The 14,457-nt window shown below is 33.6% G+C and overlaps 2 protein-coding genes across 2 annotated transcripts; both read left to right on the top strand.

The window, feature by feature from the left end:
• Positions 1-1,165: 1,165 nt before the first annotated feature.
• Positions 1,166-7,977, top strand: LOC112518081 (sulfate transporter 3.1-like). The gene is made up of 12 exons (XM_025125649.1): positions 1,166-1,517; positions 2,046-2,253; positions 2,348-2,519; positions 2,619-2,684; positions 3,676-3,789; positions 3,920-4,036; positions 5,183-5,309; positions 5,401-5,687; positions 6,478-6,668; positions 6,757-6,842; positions 7,339-7,415; positions 7,507-7,977. Exons 1-12 carry the CDS (start codon positions 1,178-1,180, stop codon positions 7,714-7,716), a joined length of 1,995 nt encoding a protein of 664 aa, XP_024981417.1. The 5' UTR covers positions 1,166-1,177; the 3' UTR covers positions 7,717-7,977.
• Positions 7,978-9,058: 1,081 nt separating this feature from the next.
• LOC112518271 (protein ANTAGONIST OF LIKE HETEROCHROMATIN PROTEIN 1) lies at positions 9,059-13,320 on the top strand. The gene is made up of 3 exons (XM_025125910.1): positions 9,059-9,354; positions 10,873-11,126; positions 12,342-13,320. The coding sequence occupies exons 1-3, from the start codon at positions 9,159-9,161 to the stop codon at positions 13,116-13,118; spliced, it is 1,227 nt and encodes a 408-aa protein (XP_024981678.1). The 5' UTR covers positions 9,059-9,158; the 3' UTR covers positions 13,119-13,320.
• Positions 13,321-14,457: the final 1,137 nt, after the last annotated feature.

Raw genomic sequence — 14,457 nt, 5'->3', positions numbered from 1 at the left:
TATGTGGTTTTGAGAAAGAGATAATGTTTTTGTTTTTGAACAAAATATAAATTTGAAGATGTCATAAAATTTCGAAAATAAATATATCAATATTAGTATCAAACTAACTATTTAAAAGTTATTGTTTTTTGTGTAATTTCTTTAATGCAATTTTTTTATTATAATTTAATTTAGATTTAATAATGAAGTAATGTATTTTTGATTTAAGAATATAATTTTTTTATAAGAATTATAATCAAGTATTCTGTTAGACCTCAATGATTATTCTAATTAAATATTAGATTTTTTATATTTTTTAAAATTAAATATTTATTTTGTATTTGACTATATTTATCTGCAGTTAGTTACACGAATTCAAAATGAAAGTTTAAAGTTGTATTTACGTAAAGTTTATTTGTAATCTTGAATTTTAAGTAATATGTATCAATAAACAGTACTTCATGAATAAAAAATGATTTTTAAGAATTTTCTTTAAATGCTTTATAATATAATATAAATAATAGTAAATATATATGTAATGTATAAATAAAGAGAATAAAATCGATAATAATAATATAAATAAAAATTATTATATAATATATAAAAAATAATATGTAATATTTATGTATATAAAATAATAATAATAATAATAATTAATATAATATATTATTAAATCAATTTGATTTATAGATTTTAAAGAAAAATTATGGGGCAATCTTCTCTCCTTTTAGGATCCTCCTAACCGCCACTGACCCGAGGTTTACCGGTCAAATCTATTTTCACCAATTATAATCCTCCACGTCATCATAAAAAAACCATCCTTCCGGTTTCCACAAAGTTAAACCACTTTCTTCAATAATCAATAATTATTAAATACGCATTTACTACACGTTTCCCCCTAATATTTAACAAATATATCGGTAAACCGGTTCCCATTACCAAACCGGATAATTACAGACAACAAAAAAAACCGGTAAGTTGAAAAACAAACCGGTAGGCGGTTCAAAATTGAACACTCTTCAGAATCTCCCCCACTAAATCCACGTGGCAAAATGGAATAGTGGTGGCTCCCACTCTCCCACTCAAATAGCAATATATAAAGCCACCCCACCTCCATCTATATTCTCCAAACCTCCTCCTCCCACCTCCTTATTCCACCGCCACCGCCACCGCCACCGCCACCGGCCACCGCATAGAAATGGGTACCGGAGAATACGAGTATTCTAAACTGAACTACGAGCAGAAAGCACACAAGGTCGCCATTCCGCCGCCGCAACCGTTCATAAAATCGTTAAAGAACACCGTCAAAGAAACATTCTTCCCCGACGACCCACTACGGCAATTCAAAAACCAGTCCCCGTGCCGGAAACTCGTACTCGGGGTTCAATACGTCTTCCCCATTTTCGAATGGGGGTCTCGTTACAATTTAAGTTTCTTTAAATCCGACGTGATCGCCGGAATCACCATAGCCAGTTTAGCCATTCCTCAAGGAATCAGCTACGCCAAGCTAGCTAACCTCCCACCGATTCTCGGCCTCTGTAAGCTCTTCGCTCCTTTTCTGGCCTCATTCGTCGCCATTTTCATGGCGGTCCTCCGCTCACAAGTCCGTCTATTAGCATGTTAAATCAAGATTTGTGAACCCATGTCAGGAAATACCTATTTCATTTTTTTTCAAAATCAAAAACTGTTATTTAATTACAGAATTTTTCGATATTTTCTCTCGTTTCATACAATATTACTACTAAATAGAAGACTTTTTTGCCTTTCCTCGGAGGTCCGTCACTAAAGGAATGATTCGTCAAAAACAGTCGCTAAAGTTGGTGGGTAATTCAAATTAGTGTCAGATTATCCACGTATTTTTAGATGCTTTGTTTGAAAAACATCAATTCCATCGGTAAGAGTGATCCGTCCGTAATTTTCTTGGGTGATTTTTATGGGTAAAAATCAATTATATAGTTTTCGGTATGCATGTAACTGGGCCTCTAAAAAGATTGAAACGACCCTGGGTCCTCTCTGACGTCATTAACCGAAACTTATCTTCTTTTTTTCGATCGAAAACTTTACAGACTCGAGCTTCATTCCGCCGCTAGTTTACGCAATGATGGGAAGTTCAAAAGATTTAGCCGTCGGTACAGTGGCAGTAGCATCGCTGCTAACGGGTTCGATGTTAGGTGCAGTGGTGAACGCCAACGAAAACCCGACGGTGTACCTTCACTTAGCTTTCATGGCGACGTTCTTCGCCGGAGTTCTTCAAGCGTCATTAGGAATTTTAAGGTTTAATTAACACAAATTAACCCCATTTCAGCACAAACACAAAAAAAAACTCCAAATTCAAGAAAACTCATAACTGATGATTAAACCCATGCAGGTTAGGGTTTATCGTTGATTTCTTATCACATGCGACGATCGTAGGGTTTATGGGGGGAGCTGCGACGGTGGTTTGTTTACAGCAGTTGAAAGGGATATTGGGTCTTGAACATTTCACTCATGGCACTGATCTTGTTTCAGTTCTGCGATCTGTTTTCACTCAAACTCATCAGGTTATAATTAATTGGTTTAATTAATAAATGAATGGTTTTTGATGAATAAAAAGAAGTGAATAATTGAAATTAATTAGTATATAAATGTGATGATTGCAGTGGAGGTGGGAGAGTGCAGTTCTGGGCATTTGCTTCCTCTTCTATCTATTGGTTGCCAGATATATTGTAAGGATACTCTCTCTCTCTCTTTCTCTTTCTCTGTGTATATATATATATATATGTATGTATATATCATATAATTATATAGGAAGGGTCAAAATAGGAAATTAAAAAAATGGTCGATTTTTTCATGTGATTTTATATAAGATTATGGAATACGGTTAACACATGGGTGAGCGGAAGATCTCCCACACGGCTTTTGGTGATGTCTAAAGTTCCGTGAATCACATGTGATTTTTGTGTAAAATTATATCTAACTATTTTCGTATTATTACTATTATCGAATGAACCTGACTGTATATATATATATATATATATATATGTGTGTGTGTGTGTGTGTGTGTGTGTATGTATATATATAGACTTGGGATCATATGAGACCAAACTGTTTTCGTGAGATCGGTAAAACAATCTTTTTACACTTGAAACTTTACAGTAAAATACTATGAAAATAACCTTCACAGTATTTTTGATTTGAAAGTTCGGAATTTTTTTTACCTTCATCATGTTCTAGTGTGAAGTTTCAAGTGTAAAAAGATGGTCTCATAAAAATAGGTTGGTCTCACATGATATATATATATATATATATAGAGAGAGAGAGAGAGAGAGAGAGAGAGACTTATATGTTTTTTTAAGATCAGTGAGACAATAAAATAACCTTGGAATTTCATAGCAAAACATTTTGAAGATAAAAAAAACTTCAACCCTACCCAACAAGCACTATGAAGACTTAATTTCATAATATTTTGTCGTGAAGGTTCAACATTATTTAAATGATTTCACGAGTTTCATGAAAACAGTTTGGTTTCATATGATTCCAAGTATTTATATATACATCATGTAAGTTTTAATTAAAAGTTCTGAAATAATTATGAAAAATAATAATAAGTTTGATTTAGGTTCCTGACACGTTTGTACGAAATGATTGAACCATAGAAATATATATATAGACGTAAATGGTACAACTACTGATTTAAGAATAAATTGATATGACCAGAGTACAAAAAGACCGAAGCTATTTTGGATATCGGCAATGGCTCCATTGACGTCGGTGATCTTAGGTAGCCTTCTTGTTTATCTCACTCATGCCGAGAAACACGGTGTTCAAGTGGTTAGTTGCTCTCTTTCACTCTATCAATTACAAATTTACAACAAACTTACAGTTGAATCGTTATCACACGATCAGTTTTATAGAAAATTAGAGATACGATCGAATAATTCTGTATTTTACGTGGAAACAGATCGGCGAATTGAAAAAAGGGTTAAATCCAATCACAATAATGGACTTGTCTTTTGGATCTCAATACTTATCTACGGCTATCAAGACTGGAATCGTCACGGGTGTCATTGCCCTTGCTGTAAGTCACTTGTACCTTGTGCTTTACCACTTGTACCTTCACTTATATTTTTCTTCCCACTTGCATACATTTCCAAGATTTCACAAACGTACAAATATAAATGCTTTGGGTCACGGGAATACTGTCTTATCAAAGTTTGAAAAATCGGTACAAAGTTATGTTTTAAAGCATGATTAAGAATAACTCAGTACAACGTGTTTTATTATAAGGGGTAAATATGTCATTTTTGTTTCGAACTACAACAAGATTGAGTTTACTGAATAACCACTTTCTATATCGTTAAATCACTACCAAACAACCATATATAGCTATTCGAATAAGTTGTGAGTCTCATTAAGCTGTTGTAATAAGTTTATAGAAGGCTTTCAAGTGTCTTAATAAACTTTTTAAGGATCTTTTTGAAGCAAAATATTTTATTAGCTCTGTTATATGACATTTTTAAAAAATCCTATAAGTATATCTTTTTGTAGGACACTTTTTATAAGACATTTTTTTTTTCTTCAAATAATGTCATATACAATGAGTAATGTGATTGATTGTTTAAAAATGTTTTAAAAAGCTTATTAAGATGTCTAAAAACGTCATATAAACTTATTACAACACTTTTAGATATGACATACAAGTGTCTGGTCTGACAAAGTAGCCTATTAGGATACTGGATATTTTTGATGTGCTATAAACCTGATTTTGTTGTTAAGTAATTTTCAAATTTTTTTTGCAAAACCCCAACAGAACAATAATTTTTCATTTGTTATATATTTTTATAAGCCATTTTCAACTTTCTTTGACGACTTAATAGAGTAGCGAGTCTTAGAGGCTGTTTACCAAACACTTACCCGGTAAACACTTAACGGTAAAATTTAATACTATCATTTACTTACCGAGTAAGATTTTAGTCCATCAAAACGACATCGTATGCAACAATTTACCCTGTAAGCACTTACCGTAGTAAGAGTCGCCGCTCTCACTTATTGGGTAAGACTCTTGGTCTTTGTCTTGTACTTACCGGGTAAGATTATTGGTTTTTGCCATATTTATCCGGTAAGGTAATGTGATTCTGATAAGCGCTTACCCGAATAAGCATTTGATAAACGGCCCCTTTTACAGTGATGGTTACAATAAGTTGTTAATGTAACTTCCATACAGGAAGGAATTGCTGTGGGAAGAAGCTTTGCCATGTTCAAGAACTACAACATTGATGGTAACAAAGAGATGATTGCCTTTGGCATGATGAACATTGCTGGTTCTTGCACTTCTTGCTACCTCACCACTGGTGTGTGAAATTACCTTTTTACCCTTTTAGATATTTTCATCGATTTGTCGAAATTCTCGATACATAAACTCGATTTCCATTTTATTTTTAGGGCCATTTTCACGTTCGGCTGTGAACTTCAACGCTGGGTGCAAGACAGCCGTGTCGAACATTGTAATGGCAATTGCAGTCATGATCACGTTGTTGTTCCTAACCCCATTGTTTCACTATACGCCTCTTGTCGTTTTGTCTTCGATCATCATCTCCGCAATGCTCGGTCTTATTAACTACGAGGAAGCGATTCACCTATGGAGTCTCGACAAATTTGATTTCGTTGTGTGCATGAGCGCGTACCTCGGTGTCGTCTTTGGGAGTGTTGAAATTGGGCTAGTCATCGCGGTATGGTACTCAATTATATTGGTTTACTCTCCATCCGTCCCAAAAATAAATGTCCACAATGAAAAAGTCACAGTTTTAAAAATGTGTAATAATTTGCTACAACAAAATTGATTTTATAGAACGCCTAAAATGTAGAAGCGTCCTAAAAAATAATTTACATGACTTAAGTTAATATGACCAAACCAAAAAATGTCATATCTAAAAGTGTTGCAATAGGTTTATATGACGCTTTTAGGCGTTTTAACAAGTTTTTATGGCGCTTTTAAAATAAAGTATCGTATTAACTACTTCATACGACATTATTTGGAGAAAAGTGTCTTATAAAAAATGGGTTTATAAGACGCTTCTCAGAAGTATCCTATAAAATAACTAATATAACATTTTATTTTAAAAACGTCCAAAAAAACTTGTTAAAGCGCCTAAAGCGTTTTATAAACTTATTGTAACGCTCTAATATAATACGTTTTATAGTTTAGTCTTATAAACCTAAGTTATATAAAGTATTTTATTGACATGCTTAGACAATCTAGGCGTCCTTTAAAACCAAGTTTGTTGTACTGATTACACTTTTTAATTGATTAAAAGACAATTTTACCCTTAATAAAGAGAATTTAGTTGCATCTCGTAATTAAGCGTAAAATGAGAAAGTAGACGCTTACTTTTGAAAATGCATATTTATTTTGGAACGAACTAAATAAAAAATGTTTACACTTATTTTGAGACGGAGGGGTTTAATAAATTTTGTTGCGTTTTCTGTGTTATAACTTGGTTAAAATGGGGGCGAATGTAGGTTGCATTGTCGTTGCTTAGGGTACTTCTGTTCGTTGCGAGGCCAAAAACCGTAGCACTAGGTCACATACCCGACTCGACGATCTATAGAAGCATGGATCAATACCAAAACGCGAAAACCGTTCCTGGGATATTGATACTTCAAATCGACGCACCTATTTACTTCGCCAACTCTAGCTACTTGAGGGAAAGGTATAGTTATTCAATTTAACAAGTTTTAAGCGGTAAAAAAAAATCTTTTTGAACGATCTTTTAAATCTAATTCTTCGTTGTTTGTTAGAATTGCGAGATGGATTGATGACGAGGAAGACCGATTGAAGTCTACGGGGGAGAACAATTTGCAATACGTCATACTTGCATTGAGTGGTAAGTGATCAATGATTGAACAACAAAATGTAGTGTGGAAACCACAAAAAAATGAAAAAGCTGAGGAACACCCTGATAACTGTTTGTCTTGATGGTATATATATGTGCATATAAGTAATTTGCAAGAAAATTTTCCGGTATACACATGTGCATAACACGTACACATGCATAAAAACCAAAAAACAACCTTAATTACTTGTATGCACATGTACTTACTGAACGGAATGTATATGTGCATACAAGTAATTTGCAAGAAATTTATCCTGTATACACATGTGCATAAAAACCAAAAAACAATTTCAATTACTTCTATGCACATGTACATACCTTCCAGATGAATGGTTATCAGGATGTTCATCAGTTTTTCATTGTTTTTGAGGTTTATTCCTGGACCTCCCCATCTTTCTCTCTGTGTGTGTGTATATATATATATATATATATATATATGTTTTTTAGAGCCAAAAAGAACGGAAACATAACGTTTTGGTGGTTGCAGCGGTCGGAAATATTGATACGAGTGGGATTACGATGCTTGGAGAGGTTAAGAAGGTTATGGAAAGAAGAGGACTCAAGGTACCTATCATATGTTTATGTTTATTCTTTAATTCTGAGCGATGCATGTCTGAATCTTGATTTGTTAATTACTTACGACATTTCGTTGCAGTTGGTGTTGGCGAATCCGGGAGGAGAGGTGATCAAGAAGTTGAACAAAGGGAAATTGATAGAGGTTATAGGACAAGAATGGATATATTTAACAGTGGGAGAGGCGGTCGGAGCGTGCAATTTCATGCTTCATACATACAAGAATGACGAAAAGCTAACTTCGACTGGATCGTCATCAGGAAAAGAGACATGGAATGACAATAACGTTTAACTCAATGTCGTTAGTTGACCATTTGATAGCATTTGTCGTCAAATGCATATTTATAATCATAAATAATTATGTATATTGATTAGCCTTTTTTTGTCGAGTTTTTTCTTCTTTCTTTTCATATATAAAACGTTCCTGTAGAGTTAGAATCAGTGAACGGAAACCGATAATAAGGATAAATTTATGAAACGGAACTAAGAGCTTTGTTTTAAGGTTTAGTGTCTCAACTAACTAAGCCATGGATGTTTGATTTCAACTTAATAGGCTTAATGAGTAGTTGGCTTAAATGATTAAGCTATATTATAATGTTTGATTTTAACTTAATACAATTGGCTTTAACTAGTAAGGACCTGTTTGTAACCAGTTTTATTAGCTTAATGAGACTCACAATTTATTCAGTTAACTATAGATGATTGTTTAGTAATGACTTAATATATTAAAAAAAGAGCTTATTCAATAACTTTCTACAATTGAATCGGTTGATTTTCTGCACACCCCTACCTGTGCCTGTGCTGGGGCTTGCTCGGCCCGTGCATTTTTTAGCCGAGATTCGAAATTAGAATTTTTTTTTTATATTCTATCTCTAGCCAAAATGATATACGACCAAATGAAGTTATCCTATCAACATCTTTTTTTGTCCATTTTATTTGAGTTACTGTGAAAATGGCCAAAAACTATTTTATCAGCTAGCTTATAACTATCTACACAGACTTTTTCAATAAACTCAAAAAATAAACTAGTTTATGGTGGTCAAATATGGTTTTATAGAGACGAAAATAGAAACACCAAGATGAAACATAATTCAATAAAAACCGATATTTTTATGAAACTATAGGGATGAAAAATGTAATTTACTCAAAAATAGAATAAATACATTTAAGAATAAATTATGTTTTCACCCTATGGTTTGTTAAAAGTTGTTATTTTGGTCCTTGTATTTTTGAGATTATAATTTTTATTTTTAATGATTTATAATTTATTGTTATTTTTTTTTATGATTTATAATTTATTTTATATTTAAATATAGAAGTTAGCATGAAAACCGTAATATCAAAATCATAGGAACAAAAAACATAATATCAAAACTACAGGGACGAAAAACGTAATATAAAAACAACATAGACTAAAACCGTAATATAGAAACTACAGGGACTAAAATCATAGTATCAAAACCACAGGGACAAAAAAGTAATTTTAACAAACCATAGGGACAAAACTAGCATTTTTAACAAACCATAGGGACGAAATTAGCAATTTTAACAGACCATAGGGATAAAAAACGTAATTTACTCTATTTATGAAAACCGAAGTGGGTCGGGTGTATTGAAGCTTCTTGAACTTCATAACTTCAAACGAAGTTCAAGCGGTGGCGGTGTTCCTGCTATTCTTTCGCACTGCAATTTGGTGAAATTTCGATCATTGTAACAACGAGATTCAATCCCTAAATGGCTCCGAAGAAATCGAAGCATGAATTTGCACCAAAGAAGATCAAGTTGAAGAAGGATTCGAAGATGAAGTTGAAGAAGAAGAAGAAAACATCTTCGAGTTCAAATGCTGTAGCAGCAGCTGGTGGTAGCGAGAACAGAGGCGTCGATTCCGACTGGTGGAATTCCTTCTGGGAAAAAAATTCCCCAATTTCGGGTACTTTTTTTTTTATTATTATTATCAAATTTGGCTTCATTTTCCATGGAATCTTAAGAGAAGAGCCGATTGTTTCTATTTGTGAATGTGAAATCGGTGCTTAACATTCTGAGATTGAATCATATGCGAATTGAGCTTTGTAATTCTGCACATTGTTTTGATACATTTCAAATTTAGGGTTCGTTATGCTCGATTTCTAAAATTGGAGCTTACGATTTGTGATTTCTCTATGTACGAGTGGAATGTGCTTATCGACAATCTGCTAGGGTTTGATCACTGTGGTCTTTCTATGATCTGAACAGGAGGGACTAAGATTTCTGTTTTGTGATGCCTATGCATATTTTTGGGGTTTTCTAGAGCAAATGTTATGCAACAAAATCGGCTCCATAGGACGCCAAATATGTATTAATGTACCAATAGACAGCTTTATAAGACGCCAAATATGTCTGAATGTCCTAATAGTCGGCTTTAAAGTGTGCCAAATATGTCTAAAGTGCCCTAATATACGGCTTTATAGCATGCAAAATATGTTTAAATGTCCTAATATATGGCTTTATTGGACGTCAAATATGAATAAATGTCGTAATATACGACTTTATAGGATGCAAAATATGTGTAAATGTTCTAATACACGGCTTTATAGGACGACAAATATGTATAAATGTCTTAGTGTACGGCTTCATAGGATGCAAAATATGTCTAAATGTCATAATATAGGGCTTTAAAGGACAAAAATATGTCTAACTGTCCTAATATATGGCTTTATAGGACGCCAAATATGTATAAATCTCCTAATATACGGCTTTTATAGGATGCAAAATATGTCTAAATGTCCCGATATACCGCTTTATAGGATGCAAAATATATCTAAATGTCCAAATATATGGCTTTATAGTACGCCAAATATGTCTAAATGTCCTAATATACGGCTTTATTGGATGTCAAATATGTCTAAGTGTCCAAATAAACGGCTGAATAGGATGTCAAATATGTCTAAATGTCCTAATATACAACTTTGTATGACTTAAATACATAGAACCAAACAATTGTGTTTCCTATGGAATTCCTACGTAAAGATAGTTGCAATAAGTTTATAAGACATTTTTGGGCGTCCTAATAGGTTTTTTACAATTATGAAGTAAAACGTCTTATAAAATCAAGTGTTATGTACAAAATGTGTTCATAATAGACTTCTCAATAATGTTATATAAAAAAGCTAATAAAAGTGTCCTAAAAAACTTGTTAGAATGTCCAAATACGTCCTATCATGCTAATATGACATCTTTTTATAGAACATATAGTTGTTTAGTCATATAAGCTTAAGTCCTATAAAGCAGTCTATTAGGAGTTTAGGACATTTAGACATTTTTTGGCGTCTTACAATGCCGATTTTGTGGTAGTGCTAATTCATCTCCGGTTTGTAGTGATTCTATTTCGAAGATTGGTAACCAGTTTACCAAAATCTAGCTGCCAATCAGTTCATCGGACTTCAAGTTGTGTATGAACTCGTACTTGCAGGTTCAATGGTGCCCCAAGACGAAGAAGAAGGATTCAAGTACTTTTTTCGGGTGTCGAAGAAGACATTTGAGTACATTTGTTCTCTTGTAAGAGAGGATCTCATTTCACGGCCTCCATCCGGTCTCATTAACATCGAGGGAAGGCTTCTTAGTGTCGAGAAACAAGTTGCGATCGCCTTAAGAAGATTAGCATCGGGTGAATCTCAAGTTTCCGTGGGTGCGTCTTTTGGAGTTGGGCAATCAACAGTTTCTCAGGTGAGTTTCATTCTTGAAGTATCGATACTATATTATAAAGCATTTAGGTAAAAGTCTTAAAAACAACTTAATAAGTATTATGTATGTACTGCTTAGGGCCTGTTTTTTAGCTGCTTAATGGAACTCGCAGCTTATTCGGTTAGCTATACATGACTGTTTGGTAGTGCTTAATGATATAAAAAGAAGTGGCTTATTTAGTAAACTTCTAGGGGGAGGTTTTTTTCCAGACATGTCCCTCCCAATTAAAAAACACGCTCCTTTCTTCTATGAAACAACCCTTCTAAACAAAATCTTTCCCAATGTATACCCACAACACAAACAACTTTATCCATACAGCCATACAAGACTTAATAGAAAACCAACCAAACATTCACACCTTAGTAATGGATAATCGCTTAAATTTCAAGTTTACAAGTAATTTCGACATATGTAATACTTTTTAAAGCACTTCGAACTTTATTAAACTAACTGATAACCAGTTGATAAACACGTCCAAATACAGTATAATCATTGAGGCATCACAAAATGTTTCATCGCTATCTTTATACAAAAAAAATGCTTCATCACTAAAACTAAGATAAATTACGTCCTCATTTTTAAATCTAATATTTAAAATTACAATTAAAAAATAGGGGTTCTTTTACCGGGTCTTCAAATTAGCAAACGCGTACAACCACCACTCGTAAAATTTATTTTATTCAAACATAAATTTCGAATTTTATTCTTTGATAAGAAATTGCATTAATTTTCCATTATCTGCTTACATTAAAATATTGCATCATGTTGCATTGCATCCGTACACAACTGGTGAGGTTAAGGGGAAAACCCTAAAAAAATGAAAAAGTAAGGAACACCCTTGTAACCATGCATCTGAACGGTATACACATGTGCATACAAATAATTAAAGTTGTTTCTTGGTTTTTATGCACGTGTGCATGTTATGCACATGTGCATACCGGAGAAATTGTGCGTAATGTCCAGATGAACGGTTACTACGGTGTCTCTTAGTTTTTCATTTTTTTGTTGTTTTCCCCTAAACCTGACCCCATATATATACATACAATCATACATACATATATATATATATATATATATATATAATAATCGTAAAATTCACACACACTCCTCACAGTTGGTGATGCTTGACCTGGATTGAGGTTGGGATCTACCTATAGCCAAATACCGCTAGACCAATGATCATTTGGTACTTCTCAGGTGACTTGGAGGTTCATAGAAGCAATGGAGGAGCGTGGCAAGCACCATCTCAAGTGGCCAGAAGACGATAACTTACAGAAAATAAAATCCGAATTTGAATCGTCGTTTAACTTGCCCAATTGCTGTGGAGCCATCGATGCAACCCACATAGTCATGACCCTACCCGCGGTTCAAACCTCAGATGATTGGTGCGACCAAATCCGAAACTACAGCATGTTGGTCCAAGCCATCGTCGATCACAAATCAAGATTTCTTGATTTGGTGACGGGGTGGCCCGGAGGCATGACCATCCCAAAACTCCTAAAATTTTCCGGATTCTACAAACTTTGTGAATCGGGTGAGCGTCTAAACGGAAACCCACGATCAATTTCCGACGGATCTGAGATCAGAGAATTCATCGTGGGCGGATCCAACTACCCGCTTCTTCCATGGCTAATAACGCCTTATAACGAAAACGAGGATGAGATGTCGGGTTTCAATAGGGTTCATGAATCCACAAGATCGGTTGCGGTGAGGGCGTTTTCGCAATTAAAGGGAAGTTGGAGGATTCTTAATAAGGTGATGTGGAGGCCTGACAAGAAGAAACTTCCAAGTATCATTGTGGTATGTTGTCTTCTGCATAATATTATTATAGATTGTGGAGATTATATAAAACCAGAGGTTTCTTTATCATGTCATCATGATTTAGGGTATGTTGAACGATGGTGTAAGCAGGTTGAGCCTTTAGGCAGAAAGATGAGACAAAACTTGGCTAGTTATTTGGAGAATAGCAACTAAAAATCATGTGTCGTTAGTTTGTAATGAAATATGGATCATGGAGGTTTGTCTGTGCCGGACTCCGGGTTATTTGTGGTCGTTTGGTCGGTGTGCGTAAGCTATTCGGAAACACATGGTTACCAAAAGAAAAGAGTTGGGGAATTTAGAGCAAGTAGCTAGGACGGATTCGATTTTCTTGTGAAGCGGTGACACCATTTGACTATAAGAAACAGATATCGAGATATTTTTTATAAAATCATTATTGGTTTGTTGGTTAGTTCATTGTTTTTCATATGTGAGGCCTTTTTATTGCAAATTTTATATAATATAACTTATCATTTATTATTATTTTCATAATACTGCTATTTTTATGTCTAAGTGAATAAATCATTGACATTATTATTATTTATGTACCACGCATTATATTGTAATATGATAAAAGGGGGTGTTTGGTTAGAGATGTTAAATAATAAAATGTGTTTTAGATATGGCAACTTTTTTCATGCATGTCACTTGAATTTGATATAAAATCAGTACCAATAGGAAAAAAATGATATCAGTTATTTGGTCAGCTCTACATGATTGTTTGGTAGTGACTTAATGATATAGAAAGTGACTTATTCAGTATGTTTATGGGGGAGAGCTTTATGCAGAGAGCTTAGTTTTTTTTTTTTTTTTTTCCAAACTTGTCTCTCCCAATTAAAAAACACGCTCATTCTGTCTATGAAAAACGCTATCAGATAAAAATCTTCCTAATTTATACATATATTAATGCACACATACAATTTTATTCATACATAACTTAATAAAGATAAAATTTATACAGATATTAATTCCTAATTTATTCTGTCTAAAGTTACATGGTGGCAATTTTGTGATTATTGAGAAGTTTCGTCGCAATTTTGTGATTATGAATGTTCAGATTGTAGATCTAACCAAATGGTTGAAAATTGGTCTTACGGGTCTCGCGAAAAACCATTGGTCTCACATGATCTCAAGTGTATATATATATATATATATATATATATATATATATATATATAAGCTTAATCAAATGAGAACTGAATTGTTTGTGGTAACTGTGAGAACCAATCTCAACCACATATTATAATAATCAATGGGTAAGATTAAAAAGAATCTTAATTAATGTATTTCTATAAATAAATTACTGTCATTTAATGACATTATATGAACAAAGGCAAGATGGTCATTTTGTACGTTAATATTCTTGTTCAATTGGAATCCAAATATACTTTCCTGTATTTGAGACGGAGACGATTGCCTTAAGCCCTAGAGTAATCTCAATTTGGCTAAAACTCTTAAAAACTCTTAAACCCGTTCATCCCTATCCGATTCCATC

This window comes from Cynara cardunculus (genome assembly GCF_001531365.2).
Source record: "Cynara cardunculus var. scolymus isolate 2C chromosome LG 9, CcrdV1, whole genome shotgun sequence".
Lineage (NCBI taxonomy): Eukaryota > Viridiplantae > Streptophyta > Magnoliopsida > Asterales > Asteraceae > Cynara > Cynara cardunculus.
The sequence above is the reverse complement of the archived record's forward strand: the minus strand, read 5'-3'. Positions and strand labels throughout refer to the sequence as shown.